Below are 18,369 nucleotides of genomic sequence, written 5' to 3'. Positions count from 1 at the left end.
TGTACAATTTACATCTTTTATAGACACCCCACCTTTGCCACAACTTGATTTTTAGCTGCTTTCTATTCAGCGTTTATGTTGTAAACAGAGTTGTTGTAAAGGTCAGAGTCCCTTACACACTAGGATTTTAAGATACACCTCACACACACTCCCCTGCAGATTGAGGACAGTGGGAGCGTGAGTGAATATGCATGCATGTCTGTTTTCGTATCTCTGTGCATTCGACCATTTTCGTGCGTAAATTGGAACACGCAAATCTCTGCGTGTGTGTATGTGAAGTGCAAAGAACTGCAAGCGTGTGATGTGTGATGCCAGCCTAAAATGCCCCATCTCTGCCTCTCGTCTCTGAATGTGGCAGGCAGTGTGAGAGCGACCGAGAGCCGAGCCAACTGGCATGGAAAGAGCCTGGATTGAAGTGATGGCTGGTGACACTGCAGACAGGCCAGCCAGTCAGGAAATAGATGCCAGCAGAGACACAGATCACACTCACCTCCACCTTCGAAGAACTTCTGGCTCTTGTCTCTTTGTCCTCTGTAAAAACCCCCCCAAAAAACCCCCCAAAAAACAGGCAATATAGATTAAACAGCTTTAGTTATGCATTTATGGGAGAAATGACCTCAAATTAAGAGTCACAGTTAAAGTCTGCTGCCAACAGAGTAGCTAGTAATAATTTGAGCTTGTGAATATTACTCTTATTAACCTTTGACCTCAAGTTTTATTCATGCACAGAAGGAAAAAAAACCCTCTTTCCTGAGGGACTGGAGTCTGCATCATGATTTATTACTGCTTACTTACGTTTTTTATGGGATGACGGTCCTGAAATTACACAGGATTTGTTTATTTCGCTGTGAGAAAAGAGACCAGATGATGAATTGTCACTGTTTGTACAAGGCGGGATCTGCTTTATGTGATTTAATTGGTAAAGAGGGGGAAAAAAACCCCAGCAGTAATGCTCGGCATTATATTGGCCCAGGTTCTCTATTTCACAGCATAATGGAAACAGAAGAGAGCGTTATACAGTAATGGGTTGCATGTGTCATGCATACTAAACAATCAAACTGGAGCAAGTGACAACCAGCTATTTGCTCTGAAGCTACAGAGAGACAGTGGATGTTTCCAAGTCATTACGTCTAGCATTTGATCAGGGAGCTTTCAAGGACATGAATCTCATAGTTAAATGGCCCGTGACGCCTTCAAACTGGATTGTCTTATTGTATCAACTTACTAGTAATTGCCAGACACAACCAGGGCGGCGACCAAATTCTACTCATGTATTTTTTTAAAGGTAAAAACAGTCGTGAAAGATCTGAACAAGGACAAATTAACGTTTTTGTTCTCCTCGCTGAGCACAAACTGTTAGTCCTCCCAGTTCCCCCAATTATGTCTTCTCTTTCCTGGTGGTCTGTCACTTCTCATCCCTGCTGAAGTCGTGTAACTAGCCCGAGAGGCTGCTCCAGGAGGGGTACTGCTGGTTGACTGACACAGTCTGATCACAAGGGCTTAAAGAGAGGTTGGCCATTTAATAGGCTAGCTGCCAGTGGCAGCCTGCCTATGCGGAAAGCAGGCCGAAAAGACAGACGGGTGACCGACTAGTGTCGCTCCACTGTGAAACCCATGTCTGTTGGTGGAGAACAGCAGAGCCAGAGGGGTTCCAGATGTCTCCAACATTTTTTTTCAGTTGTGTTCATAATTACATGTTTGTCGATTAATAACACGATCACAGTTAGAAGAAGATTCAGACAATGGGAGGTTCATTTGTAGATTTTTAAGTAGACAGTTTAACTTGAGACATGATAACAAAGCCTGAATTTAATTAAATTTGAGTTACTAAGGAGAGTTTTATTTATATTTCAAATGATTATTATTTTTGTTTTTGTTTCCAGTTCATTAGTTTTCAGTATTAGTTTTAGTTTTTATTATGAGGAGCACATTTTTCAGAATTTGTACAGTAATTGAGTAATTGTGCACTTTTTGAAGGTATTCAGTGTTTTGTTGCTATAACAATGTTGATTGTTCAATAAACCTCAGCCAGCTTCATACAGTGTGTGTATCTGACCGTTGCAAAGCATGTCCCTCTGCATTACAGTGATGGCCTGTGGCCTCTCAGAGATTGGCATCGAATTTAATGTTCTTTGGAGCCACAGATCCCTTTGTGTTAAATCAAAGTGACTGCGCTCGGAGGGCTCAGATTGTGTGGGAGTGTTTGTGTAGGGACCCCAATATTTGTTTTAACCTTCAGCTGTGAACATGCCTCAGTACAAACTGATAAAATAGAAAACCGGGTCAGAGCCTGTCGCGATAGTGTGTTTGTAAGGCATCGTAGCCCCCACCTGTTCTCTCATCTAAACTGAAAAACATCACAGAATGAAATCTCCTTCAGTGCAGTTTGAGGTATAATAAAATTAGAAAAAGATGCAAGTCCAATCAACTGTGAAGAAGCATTATCCTCTGTAACGAATCTGAGCGAGGACCGGACAGTAACTCTGTGTTCTTCCAAGGACACAAAATAAAATATTGGAAATCCTTTTTTGGCACCAAAATCCTCGTAACTGTCAGCTTCACGATCTAAACACCTTTTGTTCTCACTGAATGATATGAAATGCATGTTTCATATCTGAATGTCGACAGATGCATCTTTGTCATGTATACTTTTGAACATTCAGACACGATGTTTGACTAGTTATCATTATTAATTTCCTCATTAATCATGCTAATAATAACAGATTTGTAGCACTGTCCATTTTGTTCTATGCTACACGTTGTCCTTTTTTATGTAAATAAAAAGCCAAAACTTTATTATGTGTCAGTAGACAGAGGAAACACAAAATGCTGTCATCTGTTTACTTAATACGTGGACCGAGAGGCAGGTTGCTATAAGGTATTTGTTTGAAGCTAAGATGCATCATTAAAGTTTAAAACTCTTTTTTTTTTATATCAGCTCAAGTATAAAACCAGTAACTGACCAATAATAATATTTTTGTTTCTCTGTGTCTTTGGTTATGTAGCTATTTTAGCTCCAGGTAAAGTCAAAGTTTCCATGTCAGTGGGTCATGACCACGCAGCATAACGTCATCAATTATTTAGCTCCTGGTTGTAGAAGCCTTTATGTCCATAAGCCCTGAAACAGGTCTCTCTTATTAAAGATTCATGGCACACATTCTTAATCACCCCTTTGTGTCCTTCGGTTTCAACGTTCATGCTTTGCATAGAACAGAAATGAAATTTAAGAATCTCCCTGTAACCCATTATAATAATGAGAGTCTTATTTGGCACCTTTAAACTAGTGTTTCATATCAATCTGCATCCGATGCTGAGGTGTAATGGAAATATTCGACATGACCGATCAGTTTGTAATGCGGTGCCCGGGGATGAAATCGCTTTAAATAGCTGTTTGTTTACCATTTCTCTCATCCATTTCTCTTTTAGCCTCAGTGTCCACAGAAAGCCCATGTGCTCGACCACGAAGAGGCGTTTACTCGCGTAAATAAACAGCAATTCTTCTTCCCAAGTTTGTAACTGCTTTTATATGAATGTCACAAATTCTCCACTCCAGCTTTTCTTCTTCGTCCTTGGCTGTGTCGGGTAGCGCGACCCTCCCGGTAACAATGATCCATCACTGTACTGCAAGGTGGAAGTTACAGGGACATTAGAGGGAACAAACAAGTCAGTCACATTTATCCCTGAGCTTTTTCTTGCTTTCCGAGTGTGTGTGAGTGCGTGTTTATTTGTGTGTTCCTTGGAACTTGCACTGCCGTGGTCTTCAGGGTTTCCCTGCACAGACTGATGGACACTGACGAAGGCTTCCCTCAGTGTAAATGACTAATGTGTTTTCTCTGGAGGACACTTTCAGCACATACCACACACACACAGAGAGAGAGAGAGAGTTCTGCTTATATAAACCGTAATGAGTGGGCACGGTGAAAATCGGCGAGCGCAGCCATTTGAGGAGCTTTTGTGGATGTTATGCCTCGGCCTGTGTGTCTTTCTGGAGGGTGCCTGCTTACACCTACACACTCCAACACGCTTCCTGCTCATTTGTCAGCTGTGTCCTACACCTGCAGATAAGTCTGGCAGTCTCATCCTCTGCTCTGCTTCAGCTGGTTCTGATTCAGGGCCTTGCTGTAGGCAACACAAACACACACAGACTCTTCTTCTGCTGCAGCAAGAAGGACAGTGTTTACATTATGCCAATCAGCTTAAGTTGCTAGTTTTCAAGCTCTGATTGCTTTTGTATATAGAGAGACCAGGGAGGAGATGAGTCGGCAGTAAAGACAGTCAGTGAAATAAATCATGTTGTGGTTTCTGCAAGAAGAGGTGGTGGTGGGGTTGAGAAGTGGCAGAGCATCTCACCAAGCGTCCCCGCTGCTGTGGCCTCTGCCCACTCTAGTGTCTAATTATGGCGCTGTTGCTATCTAACCTGCATTTGGTTTTTTTCGAGCTAAAAGCCACACATCTCCTGCTACACCCCCGCTCTCTGGGTATGTGCGATGTCTCCGGTGGTAACTGGGCCGGAGTCAAAGACCACATGAATTCCGGGTCGCCTGCTCCGCCATCTGCACTTTAGAGACTCAGAGCTCAGGCCCATGCTTCTCTTCATCTCTAGACGGGGGACATCGGGCAAACGGGGGGGGGGTTATTTACCACAGCTATGCGTACTAGAAGAAATCTGCATCACATTCTGAATTTTTAAAGTACAAAAATCATAAATCAAAACAACAAAATCTATCAACAAAAGCAAAACAGACATGATTAATAAGAGCTAATGGATTCGTGGAGATAGACTAAAACAGTGTTTTCAGTGCTAACAACACGCTTATTATCATCCTAATATTTGGTAATTAGCACTAAACACATATTAGAGGTGAGCCTGCTGAGGGTCTTACATCCTGTGATCCACATATCTGGATCAAAATCAACAAGTTCTTAAACTCCATCCTGTGGTGATGTGTTAGTCAGTTTTAAATCATTAATATTTGTTCAAAATGTTGCAAAACATGGACCCGAAAAGACGACATACACCATCAGGATGTCAGACAGCTGGATACTGCACAATCAAATCTGAAACGATTAATTATTTTAATACTGATTAAATTTGAGTTCAGTATAAAAATTCATTAAGTGTGGGAATGAGTCACCCTGAGAACTTAGGGGTCTTAGGAAGGTAGAAATGGAGACTCCAAAGCCAGTTAGCACATCTGTTTACATTAGCAGCAATAGCACCAATAGCAGGGTCACTACCAAAGTCTCTTTAATGAAATTTTAATAACACCACATTCATTTTTGTCAGCACCTGACTAAAGTCTGCTTAAAGCTGATTCCATGCCGTTAAACAGACACGTCCTGAATATTGTAACATGGCTCTTACGAGGCTGTGGTTAATTCATGTTTGCATTAGGGTGCTCCGGGTTCCCCCCTGAAGGTTTAATATTACATGTACCTTCGGTGCTCTTATACGTCAGAAATGATAGCTAGTTTCTAGAACTACCTTTTATTCAGAGCTTGGAGCCCTTCATTATTATTTCGATAGTTCGGGCTAAATTAAGTTGTTTATTTTTTCTTTTTGCATTTTCAAACAACACAGTGCAGAGCAGCACAGGATTAAGACATCGTCTGATTTTTACTTGCCTTCTGTATATTCAGCTTTCATGGCAGCACAGTTTGACTGTGTACGCATGCTTTTCATCTCCACAGGGACATTAACACGTGGTCTTGGATAAGCAAACTGCTGGCATTTTTCAGGTAATCTTTAATGACAAATAACAGATCATTCCTACAGTTTCCCACATTCCTTTAAAAATATTCAAGTATTAGTTAAATTCAGATCCAGCTGGAAGAACACTGTGTTTGCCTTTTAAATATCCATAGTTTGACATGTCAAAGTAGAAAAGACATGCATGAATACAAAAGATTATGTCATCATGTGCAAAATCTAATACAAATTGTACGCTTTTGTAAGCTTAGATGTCCAGAAATATAAAGTTGGTGCAGCTAACAGTGCAGCGTTCTCAGGAAAAAAAAATAAAATGAGTCCATCCCCCATGCATTTAAACACTGAGGCAACTCTGGAGTAGAACATGACTTCAGGCAGTGAAGTTTTTTTTTTTTTTTCTAATAGCATGTGCTAAATGTTGCCTGGCAACAAAAATAGTAAAACAAAAGACAACTGACCACTTGTCAGTGCTATGAATGTGTGCACATGTTGCACGAACAATGTGTGAATGTGACAGGCAGCTGTGATGGTGGTAAGTAACAGGAAATGGGACCTAAATGCACCTACACCAAGCAGGAAAGGGAAGGGGGGTGGCAGAAAATTCTACAGGTATGAAGCAGAAAGGATGTCGTACACATCAGCAACAACGCAGATTAACTGAGCTTAAAATACGTGATAATCATTAGCAATATTTACCAAAGAGCTAATGAGCAGCGTCTCTGTAAACAGCAACAGCCGTTAGGGGCGGGAAACTTACTGAAGCTATCTGGTGGACAGGTGCATTTGAGCTTGATATGAAAAACAGGAGACTGGGAAGGACAGCGTTTCAAGGATGGGTGGAGGGAGATGGTGCAGCCGTTGCCACGACAACATTAAACACCTACAGTATTGTCCTTTGGAAGCTTTGCGGTTCATATCAGAGCTGCATATTGATTCTGTCTGCGAGGCGTAGCTGATGTATCTCAGCTTGTTGAACATCCTCTGACTTCACAGATGAGTGTTTACATAACTGAACTTTACTGAGCATCTCACTGACAGCCCACGTATCCCATGGACCGGGTATTTTAAACCCTTCGGTTACTTTACTGACTCTAAAATAGTTCAAACTGGGACACGATCACATTAGCACCGCTGTTCACAAGTTTTTTTCTCTTCCTTTGGCGTCCGCTTTTGGAAGTCCTCCGTCCTCTTTAAAGTTTCTGTTTTACTAGTGTCACTATTAATGACTCACGCCAGTACAATAGTGATCAGTTTTACAACTTGGCTTGGTGAGAAACCACAAAAATGTTACTCTTTTTAAAAATTCAGGGTGAAGTGAGTTATGAGTTACGAGGAAGAGTTGCTGTCAGTCACAGCTTTGTCAAGAGAAGCCACTCTTTAGCCTGAGCAGCAGCTTCACTGTAGCTCGTGTCACTGAAATAGCCGAAGGTCAGCGGGGAACATAATAGTGCATAATCAGAGAGATGTAACACTGACTGTGCTCGGTGACTTTATATTTAAAACTCGTGGCATTACACAATTACTGCTATTAAAATAGAATCTCTTACATTATAATATTACCTATAGGAAAAAAATAGCCTGTGAGAGTAAGTTTGTGTTAATAAAAGCAAACACTTGTGTGTTTCCTGCTGTTCATTTACATGTGAGTGTAGTAGCTTTACCTTATTGGTTAATAATTATCTCCACCACTGAACAACCATGACAAAATTTCACTTTAGCCACAAAGCTAACCATTGCACCATCCTCATTATACGGAAGGTTCTTAAAAATAGAAAGCAGAGCTCCTTAGCAGCTGACAGCCATTTTTTTTTTATCACCCAGCAGAAAACCATGCTAATACAGCCACAGTGTAAAGGCCATGCTGTCTGCCCCTAAGCTAGCTGACCTGACTGACACTCCTATAGGTCTGGGTACCAGTGCTGTGCAATACTGCAAATTTTGATATCGATCCCATACTAAGTAAATACAGAGCCATTATTGCAAATATCAATACCGATACTTTTAACTTATGAAGGCAGCTTGTGTAAGAGCAGTGTGTTGTGACTTATGCAAATTTTAAAAACATTTTAATGAAATAAACATGGGTTTTTTGGAGACCTGGAATGTAAATGTGCATGTCTCTATAGGGGTTAGTGTAGATTCTGTTGTTTAAATGGGTTTTAGGTCATAACTAACATAGATGTCAATGTCAACACCTATATCTGGGTTCTTTGAAGACAGTAGAGTGCACACTTCTCTATCCACCTGCTGTTGACTTATGGTGCATTCTCTGGCCAGGGGCCACTGGGCTTATTAGTGAATGACTGCTACCAGATATGGGTAAAGCGTGGCTATGTGACTGACAGAGAAATTGGAGACATTTTAAAAGTGGAGGACTGAGGACAGTAGGACTCTAGGGAGGAAGTTTGTGGCTAATACTCTGGTGGTGAATACTGAAAGAAATATTTTTTTACTTTTGCAGACGAGGTGAGTTTTTACTGTTTTGCCTGCATGACCCTGGGTCACACAGCCAAAACATGTCAGACCAACTAAAGACATGCTTGGGATGACATAAAGTCCTTGAAATCATGCAGACAAGTGAAGCAATTCAATTAAGAGGTCTATATGATGTATAGTTTTTTTTCAAAAAAAGCAGTTCCGTTCTGGTCAGCATGGAAATAGGAAATAGGAAATAGAAGCAGCCTTCAGTGAGTGCTTGCCAACTTAAAAAGTCATATTCTCCTAAGTTTTGTAAAGATCAGAGTCGAATGTTGGACCATCAAATAAAGTAAGATGATTCGCATTACGTTAGCGGTGCTCTATTTTAAAACGGCATTGTTTATGTCTGTGCCTTGGGAACATCTGCTTTGCCAGGCGATTAAATCTCTTAATTCTTTGCCATTTTCTTGCTACCAAACCATCTGCTGCGATTTGTTTTCCATGCACAAAGTCTGAGCCACAATCTAAACACTACCCATGGGTGCAGCGAGAGTTCTTGCTCTAGTGTCTACTGAGCCTTGTTAGATCGCAGTGAATGACACAAAATTTCTGGGTCGACTGCAAAAGGCTATGTGTCAGGCTGTTGCGTGTGGGTGAGAGTGTGTGGGATGTTTGGTATATCGCTTTCTGTCACAGCGTCTTTGATGGTGGCTCTCGAAAAATCAGTGTCATTAAGTGAATTTTAAAAACAATGTGCTCATTTAGACCCGTCTCTTATCAGACCTTTCTATACACGTTTTCAGACGTGTAACTGTATATACTGGCAGGTGGAGTATTGGGAATAATCATCTGTCAGCTAAGATGCATTGTAAATTTTCCAAGAGGAAATAGGTATAAATAATAGGTATTGTTAAATATGCAATTGATGGCTTGTAAGCGATGGCACTGTTTATGCGTGGCAAACTAAAGGTAGCTTTTGATCATCTCTTAACACACAGTTAGCGTCACAATTCAGGTACTAAAACAAGGTGAAATATGGAGTTGCTTTCCATCCTACTTGTTAGTCTTTCACAATGGGTTTATAAAGGATTACCAATCTGCTGTCAAAGCATCAGCAGATAGAAACGTTGGGTGGGAGAGAGGGATTGTGCACGTGCATGTGTGTGTGTCATATGAAACCACTAGCAGATCAGGCTAGACAAGCTCCTCTCATGATAAGCCTCATGCCTCAGAGACTCATGCAGATGATGTGATGGGAGTTATACTGAAGCACCCAGTCGTGGCCTACAGTGCGAGACAGTGTCGGGCTTTTACTCAAAGACTCTGGGGTGGATATACTGTGCTTTATGTCTATTGATTATTCAGTGTCGCTTTGATGTTTTAGTCACTCTGTTCACTTGCCTGTGTTTTCTTCTACAGAGCGTTAGGTAGCTGTTAGTGTTCTGCTTCATAATATACACTTTATGTGTGCCATTTCAGGTATTTGCTGTTAAAGACTTTTGAGAGCCCACAATCACTTTAGCTTTTCATGCATTTTAAGATTTCTCACACGGGGTGCTTTTAATACAATAGGTTCTCCATTTCCCCGTTTTCATTTACAATGCATGCGTTTCATACAGACAGGCTGGGGAGCAATATACCCTAACCATCATATATCAAATTGAGTCATGGCTATTAGGGTTTTTGTGCCACGGCAAGTGATTATTAAACCAGTAAGCTTACAATGCACAGTCGGCCATTGTAAGCCAAACTGCTTCAACTCAATGCAGAATCAGTCCTTTGAGGATTATCTTGGCGCTCTGGCTTTAATTTCACTGCTGTGTCGGGTCAATTAGAGTTTGTAATTGTAATTCCGCTCATTTAGAGTGTTTGATCGCTGCTGTTTAAAGAGAGCTGACGCTAATGAATTTCTCTCACTATCTGTCTTTTTGTCTCCCCTCTCTTTCTGTTCTTGCCTTATTGGGTTTTTTTCCATCTAACTCTTTCTATCCCTCCTTCTCGTTTTGCAGGTGTCTGGCTCAGTGATTCGACCCCAGACAGGAGACGAAGGGAAAGGACGTAAGGATGGCCACGAGGGCCAGCCTGGGTCAGGATGTAGGCTGGCTGCTGCCTTTCCTTTTCTTGTTACTAATGATCACAGTGTCACCTGCCCAAAGCCAAGGATGTCCCCAGCGCTGTGAGTGCATTGCTAAGCTCAAGACTGTGTCTTGTTATGGTAAACGCTTGTCTGCACTGCCAGATGGAATCCCACTGGACACCAAGATCCTGGACTTGAGTGGGAATAAACTGCGTTGGGTAGAACACGGAGACCTGCTTCCGTATTCACGTCTCGAAAAGCTAGACCTGAGTGAGAACATGATCAGTGTCCTGGAACCAAATGCTTTTTCTAGCCTTCAGAACCTTAAGTCGCTTTCACTGAGGGGTAACCAACTGAAGCTGGTCCCAATGGGAGCTTTCTCCCGTCTCTCCAACCTAACTTCATTGGACCTTAGTGGGAATAAGATTGTAATTCTGTTGGACTTTACTTTCCAAGACTTGAGAAGTTTAAAGAACTTGGAGGTCGGTGACAATGATTTAGTTTATATCTCTAACAAGGCCTTTCTGGGTTTGGTGGGACTGAAGGAATTGACAATTGAGAGGTGTAACCTGACTTCGGTGTCCAGCCAGTCTTTGTCTTACCTGCATAACCTGGTGACTCTGCGGCTCCGCTACCTCAGTATCTCTGCCTTAGAGGACCAAAACTTCCGGAAGCTGGGAAACCTGAGGGGCCTGGAGATTGATCACTGGCCCTTTTTGGAGTACATCTCTCCCCACAGCCTGCAGGGTCTCAACTTGTCCTGGCTGTCTATCACGCACACCAACATCACCTCTGTGCCCACCTCTGCCCTGCGTAGTTTGGCTCACCTCACCAGCCTCAACCTATCTTACAACCCCATCACTGTGTTGGAGTCCTGGGCATTGCGGGATCTCGTAAGGCTGAAGGAGCTGCATCTAGTCAAAACCAACCTGGCAGTAGTGCAGCCCTATGCGCTCGGTGGTCTAAGGCAAATCCGCCTTCTTAACCTTTCCTCTAACAGCCTGGTGACCCTGGAGGAGGGAGCCTTTCAGTCTGTCAACACTCTGGAGACGCTGCGTTTGGATGGAAACCCTCTGGCCTGCGACTGCCGCTTGCTCTGGATCCTTCAGCGGAGGAAGACCCTGAACTTTGATGGTGCCTCCCCGGTGTGTATGACACCTGTTGAAGTGCAAGGACGTGCTCTCAATGCTTTCTCTGATTCCGCTCTCTTTGACCACTTTACTTGTCAGAAGCCCAAAATCCGCAACAGGAAACTGCAGCAGATATCTGCCCGCGAGGGACAGGTAGTGTCATTTATTTGCAGAGCAGAAGGTGAGCCCACACCGGTGATATTCTGGATTTCTCCTCAGCGCCGCCGCATCACCACAAAGAGCAGCGGCCGCCTTACCGTGTTACCAGAAGGCACGCTAGAAATCCGCTACGCCCAGGTCACAGATAGTGGGACGTACATTTGCATAGCCAGCAATGCCGGTGGAAATGACACATATTTTGCCACACTTACAGTGAGTGGGCTGCCGCTGGATGCAGCCCTCATGGCCAACCGCACCTACTATGCTGGGGATCTTAATGACACAAATCTGAATGATACCAGAGTCTTCTTGAAGTTCACTCTGGACCTCAAGACGATCCTCATATCTACAGCCATGGGCTGTATCATGTTTCTCGGGGTAGTCCTTTTCTGTTTCATTCTGCTGTTTGTGTGGAGTCGAGGGCGAGGACAGCACAAAAACAACTTCTCGGTAGAATATTCTTTTAGAAAAGTGGACGGGCCTGCAGCCAGTGGAGGACAAGGTGGAGCGCGGAAGTTCAACATGAAAATGATTTGATTTGTTTTAGTGTTCTCTCCTCAGTGCTGATTAAAAGCACACATTAAAGTTGACTGCTGTGCTTGAAGAGCATCAACGTCAAATCTATAGGACATTTTATTCTTTGCGAGACCTTGATATATTTCTATAGCTCTTTCTTGTGTATTCACATTATTGTGCAGAGAAAAGCTATATTATCATCGAATATGTTTTAAACTCTTGAACAGACTGTTAAAAGACCAATCGGCAAAGTCCCATCTACACTATCTTCATGCTCCGACCAGCTCAGTCCTGCTTCCCTACGAGGAATTCTCCCCCGTTCATCTCAAAAGGAATATACCCTTCTCCTCCGTCTGCTCTGTCTACAAACCGGTGAATACATAATATTAGGGTGGTGCTCAATAAATGCCAAGGACATGCCAATATGTATTTTAGTAGTTCCAGCTATATACTGCATATTTAGACTAATTCACAGTCATAAGTTGAGCGCAACAATATATTCGCTCTGCTTGAAGACATTTTGCTGATGGTGGGTTTGTACAGAATATATTACACTTAGAGTACTCTCTGCAACACTGCCAATTCGACCGGAAAGCACCAAGTAATGTCACTATCAGTCCAAAGGCACGGCAAAAAGAAGTTTCACATCAATAGTTACAGCTTGAAGTTGTTTAAAATGACATTCTACAGATTTTTAGCTACAGTGGGACCCGGTCCACAGTGATGTGGTGACAAATCAGCACATGCCAATACACGTTTGCTAGTCAGATTTCCCATTGTTGTTCAGTAAAGAACTCCAGCTTCCTCCTAATCTGCAAACATGTGTATAAAATTAAATGCATGTACAGAGTTGGCTTCTTACTTTGAATAACTTGTATCATTTGTAAAGGAAACACTCATAGGGGTGCATAAGATGTATTATATATTTTGTAATTACGGACCTTGAAGTTCTTGTGGTCGTTTATAGTACTGTTGAGTGATTAATAAGGTTTTAATGTTATGCTGTTATTAAAGTGTTGAAGTCCCATTCGGAATGACTCATAACAGTTCAGTTAGAAGCGTTTTAATTTTTATTTAGTTTCGACTGAAACATACAACCCACTCCCCGAGCTTACTCACTCAGCAAATCATGAAGGGCATTTGCATCAAGTTTCACTTCTTTTACCTATTTGTAGCTGTACAAACAACACGAAGGCTTGTCTGGCCTGTGGCTGAAGAAAGTCTAATTGCATTTGAATCATTCAGTGTAAATGCTTAAAAAAAATCTTTGCAAAACTCTAAATGACACCAGCCAAAGTCATTTGAGGAATGCTGAATGATACAATCAACATCAAATAGCTGCATGATAACTGTGACTAACATTGATGCCTAGATGCTGATAAAAGAGGTCACCCGCATGCCGTTCTGCCCTCAAGGTCTATCTCATGATCTGTGGGTTTAGGGCTGGGACCCAATGTCATCATCACAAACCATTTATTTCTGTTTAGCTTTGACTGCTGAGTTCTAACAGTGTTGTTCTGCTGCCCTCTGTTGACTAAAACGAGTATTGTACTTTTCACTATTTCTATAGTGCGAGCAGGGTTTTACTTACTACTAAGTAATTTTTTTTTCAGTTTCTCAAAAGGCAAATGTGGAATTCAGCAATGTTCGACCTAAATCAGCGTTGGAATTAAAAATGAATTTATTGTTGCTCAACAGTATACCCTGCCTCTTCAAACAAACTGAGTCCCGTGTGTCAACAACATAGACACTGCACAACTAATTTTACAAACAAACTTATTAATACTGAACTTTGAATACATTCGTGGACCGATCTCACATCAGTTAGCCTTCCTGTTTGTATTTTTCAATATGTAAACACTTTGGTTTCAGTTGTAATTTTCTTTTCCTCCCCCCGATCCGTCCTGTAAATATGGAAACCACTGTGTATGAAAATTGTGCTATACTGTTTTGTACTTTACCGTTTTATAAATAATGAAGTACACTGTTTATAAAGCATGTGATATTATCTGCTACAATCATGTCTTGTCCCCTGTTCCATTTTAATAGCAGCTGGCCAGCGAATCAGTCTGTACGGTGGCGATCTCAGGAGTGTATCGATAGACCTGTGACCCACCCCCTAACCCCCTTTGAAATTTGTTTAGAAAATTCTGTGCTTTTATTTGCTTCTCTTTCCCCAGGAAGTGCTCATATTTTAATTTAAAAAGAAAGTTGCATCAGAACGATTGATGTGCTATCAGCACCACAAGTAAAGATATAGAGCTCAGCAGAAAGCATTCTTGTCCAGACTTGATCGATGAGTAAGCGTGATATAGTGTCTGGGGAGGGTTATTACTGTTCATTTTCTATGCATTCATCAAAAGTTACAAAAAATAAATTCATTTTTGTGAGCAGATAAAGTCAACTCTGCATTCACACTTTCAGATGTGTCTGTTGTGGGCTTTCAAGATTGTAACTGCTTAATCGTGTGGGTAAGATGACTTAATCCATGGCAGTGAGTGTAATATAAAACAAAATCAAGCCCCGTTAGTGTTCACTGGGTAAATGAATTCATTTTGTACTGATATGACCAGGTATCTGACTGATAACTGGTCATATAAATGACACATAAAGTTCTCAGCGTTTTTAACAGTCAGTATACAGCTTCATACTCAGTAGGAGCCCCATCCATTTTCTTCTCCTTATCCAGTTCAGGGGGGGCTGAGAGGCATGGTACACCCTGAATAGGAAGCTAATCGGTTGGAGGGTTGAGAAAGAGACAGTCTCATATTCACATCTGCAGCCAATTTAGAATCACAGGTTAGCCTAGCCTGTGCATGTTTTTGGACTGTGGGAGGAAGCCGCAGTGTTTGGAGAGTACCCACGTAGGCACGGGTGAGAACACTGAAACTCCACACAGGACCTTGTGAGGCAACAGTGTGAACCACTGCCCCATTAAAATCCCCGTGCATTAAAAGTTTGTTTGAGTTATTTAGTTAAATTGCTTCCTCATCCAGGAATATTTTAACATTAAATTTCAATGTTACTTTATTTATTTCTATAGTACCAAATCAGAAGAACAGCTGTCTCAAGTTGCTTTATATTGTAAGGCGAAGACCCTACAGTAACACAGAGAAAACCCCAAAAACAGACAACCCCTATATATAAGCACTTGGTGACAGTGGGAATGAAAAACTCCTTTTTAACAGGAAAAAACTCTGGGCATAACCAGGCTCAGGGAGGGTCGGCCGTCTGCTGAGACCGGTTTGGGAGGGAAGGGAGGAAGACATGGGAGCCAGAGATTAATATTAAATAAAGATTAAATGCAGAGAGGTGTATAAACACATGGTGAGTGAAAAAGAAACACTCGGTGCATCATGGGAATTCCCCGGCAACCTCGACCTACTGCAGCATAACCAAGGTTCACCTGATCCAGTCCTAACTATATGCTTTACCAAAAGGAAAATTTTAAGCCTAATCTTGAAAGCAGAGATAGTGTCTGTCTCCTGAATCCAAACTGGAAGCTGGTTCCACAGAAGAGGGGCGTGAAAACTGAAGGCTCTGCTTCCCGTTCTACTTTTAAATACTGTAGGAACAACAAGTAAATTTATAAATTTGATTTTAACACGTTTATGTTCAAGATCTGTGACATCATTGCTAGTCTGGAAGCCATGAGGGTTTCAGTATTTAAATTATACTGATGTCACGTGGAAAGCTGAAGCCTGCAGTCCACATATACTGAAACTTTCAGTGATGCAAGAGGCATTTCGCTTTTACTCACAGGTCTGTATTATTTTCTATTGAATTTTCCTCCTTTTTAAAAAATAGGGTCTCAAAATATATCTGGAGTTCATCTGTAAAAAAAAAAAAAAAAAAAAAAATTATAGATTTTATTTTGTATTAAGGTGAACAAATAGATCATAAGATCCCACATTTGCAAATGTGTTGACAAAAACATGCCACAAGTTAACTGCCCCTTAGCCCAGATGACATCAAGGTGAGCATTATCTTTCAAAAGCTTTTCCCATAAACACGAGTCCAAAATCACCCACAAGTATTTATCATAATCGCACCATGTTTGTTAAACAGCTCGTGCCCCCAACTGTTGAAACCACTCAAACCACCACAAAATGTCTGAAAACGTGCAGAGAAGAGAAGCGTTCCTCAGAACTAGACGTATAAGCAATTTACCCCCAATGGATATCAGACATATCCGTCCCGTAGATGGGGGGTGGGGGGAGGGAGGTGGGGGTTGGGGGGGTCATTCACACTTTAAGAATTTTTCTGTGTTTACCAGTCTAACACTTGGCTACTTATCAAGAATACAGACTACAATGACTCATCTCGCCTTATAAGGTTTTTTTCATACCTCTGAAAGCACATGTGAAAGTGAATGGTTTTTGCACCTACAATGACTCTACAATGAGTCACCTCTGATCGTTACGTTCTTGTTAAATTGTTGATTATCAGATCTCATCCGTTTTTATACTAGGAATGAGAATACCTTTACCGCTCATTTGTGTCACACGTGTGGAAGCCTGTGCATTTGTTATGACTGTCCCCTCTTTCTCTCAGGTCTTTCTAGTGATGTCTCACCTATATACACCTCTTAGCCTCACACAGGGGAAGATATCTGAAAAAAGTGACCATGAACATAAAATAAAATTTGCTTTTCTTGTTTAGAAATTGAGTAGCTGATTATATAGGTACTGTATGTATAAGAAAGGGCATATTGATAATTTGCTTTTTATTCTTCAAGACATCTGCAATTGAATTAATAGCGTCCCGCGAATAGATAAAAACAGGTTTCCATGTTAAATATTATTCTGCTATTTACAGTCAAGACAGGATTTTAGCAAAACCTTGTTGAAACTGAATTTTAAATTGTTAAATTTCCTTTTAAAACGAATTATTGTGACAGTTTTTTTTTTCATTTGTAACTTCAAAGTAATATACCTGAAACTCCTTCCGCCTTTGCTGAGCGCTGACTGTGGCTACCTATGCAGATTTCGGGGGTCTCTGAAGAGACATAATGAACATGTCAGATGTGTCATCACCTGGTTTAGATGCCAGAATTAGTGTGAAATGACATCATTACTCAGTTGGGTCTGCCTTGCATTTATACCATTTATTAATTTATTTGGAGTAGACAAAAGTGGCAAAATACAGAGCGTGTTAAAACCCTGCCCTGAACTACCTTCTTCATTTGGCTGCCAGAGGAAATGATGTCAGAATGCACTTTAACACAGAGATACCAGCTTCTGCTTCAGCAAGGTTATTTCCATCCGTACCATGGGAACAAGTATAAAGTGGCTGAAATGATGTAACACAGTGGGTGTGTGCGTGTGTGTGTGTGTGTGTGTGTGGGGGGTCGTAATCACACGTTTTTTTGCTACCATGTTGTTGAGGTGTGGTGGTCTAAATGGGAATGCAGTGGTTAGCAGTTGTTAAAAAAAACAATTCACCTGCTGCGACATGTGCGCCGCTTTTCATTTGCTTGCAGCACTTCTGATAAGCTCTTCAAAAAGCACACCTGCACTATGCACCTGTCAATTTGTGCTTAATAAATATGTATTTGCATTCATTATCTAAATCCCGTGCCCCCAGAAAGGCTTTAAAGGTTGCATTTCACACAAGTTTAAGGCAAGATCTTACATCTGAATCAGTTTGAACAAAGACTGCCGATGCACAGTGTCTCCTGCCACAGCTGCTCGTTGGTGACGGTGAGGGTGAAAAAGAGGAAGGTAACAATTTGCAAGCGCAGGTACTAGTTTAAGTAGAGAACAAATGCCAGGCAGCTAAACTGAGCCTAGTTTCTTGCTTCAAAACCCCCAAACCTTCACACATGTTCTGATAAAGAGTTTCTCAAAAGTTTAATGGATTACTGTTGATTACTGAGCTAGCATATGACTGAGAGTTGAACAAGAAAAGTGTGCAAATCAGTACTAGTTAGTGTTTGCAATGTGTCATCTCAGAGTGGTGATTTGTCTTGGTAATTGTCATTTTTGTACTGGTTTAGCCAGTAGTGAGATGACATTTATTGACACCTGTGTTTGTCAGTGTTATGATGATTTAGTTTGCTACTGTGACTGGAATTAAAAAGTCTATGATCAAGTTCAAACAGTTCAAATTGTTTTCAGTTATATCACAACATAAAGTGGTTAAAATAGATGTAGATTAGCACGCTCTTTCACACCAGCAGGTTGCACAAAGAATTACCAACAACCACCGATGGCTGCATGTCGAAAACTGTGGTTCTAATATGAATAATACAGAAATAAATCAATAAAGGAAACGCGGAAATACACCCTGAGATGTAAATAAAAGAACACACTTCATTCATATTGTAGTCATACTACAAAAACAACATACAGCTGAAA

General features: G+C 41.3%; 1 protein-coding gene across 3 annotated transcripts in view; it reads left to right on the top strand.

Annotated features, from left to right (window-relative positions):
* Positions 1-14,433, top strand: part of lingo3a (leucine rich repeat and Ig domain containing 3a) — a 33,797-nt gene extending 19,364 nt beyond the window's left edge. For 2 of the 3 annotated variants that reach the window (XM_005478710.4, XM_013275118.3), the window contains exon 2: positions 10,138-14,433. In XM_005478710.4, coding sequence (XP_005478767.1) covers positions 10,193-12,031 — 1,839 coding nt within the window. In that variant the 5' untranslated portion in view covers positions 10,138-10,192 and the 3' untranslated portion in view covers positions 12,032-14,433. Of the gene's footprint in view, positions 1-6,160; positions 6,243-10,137 lie in introns of those variants that run through there. The other variant, XM_005478711.2, reaches the window with a different exon arrangement.
* Positions 14,434-18,369: the final 3,936 nt, after the last annotated feature.

Source organism: Oreochromis niloticus, linkage group LG23 (assembly GCF_001858045.2).
Source record: "Oreochromis niloticus isolate F11D_XX linkage group LG23, O_niloticus_UMD_NMBU, whole genome shotgun sequence".
NCBI lineage: Eukaryota > Metazoa > Chordata > Actinopteri > Cichliformes > Cichlidae > Oreochromis > Oreochromis niloticus.
The sequence above is the reverse complement of the archived record's forward strand: the minus strand, read 5'-3'. Positions and strand labels throughout refer to the sequence as shown.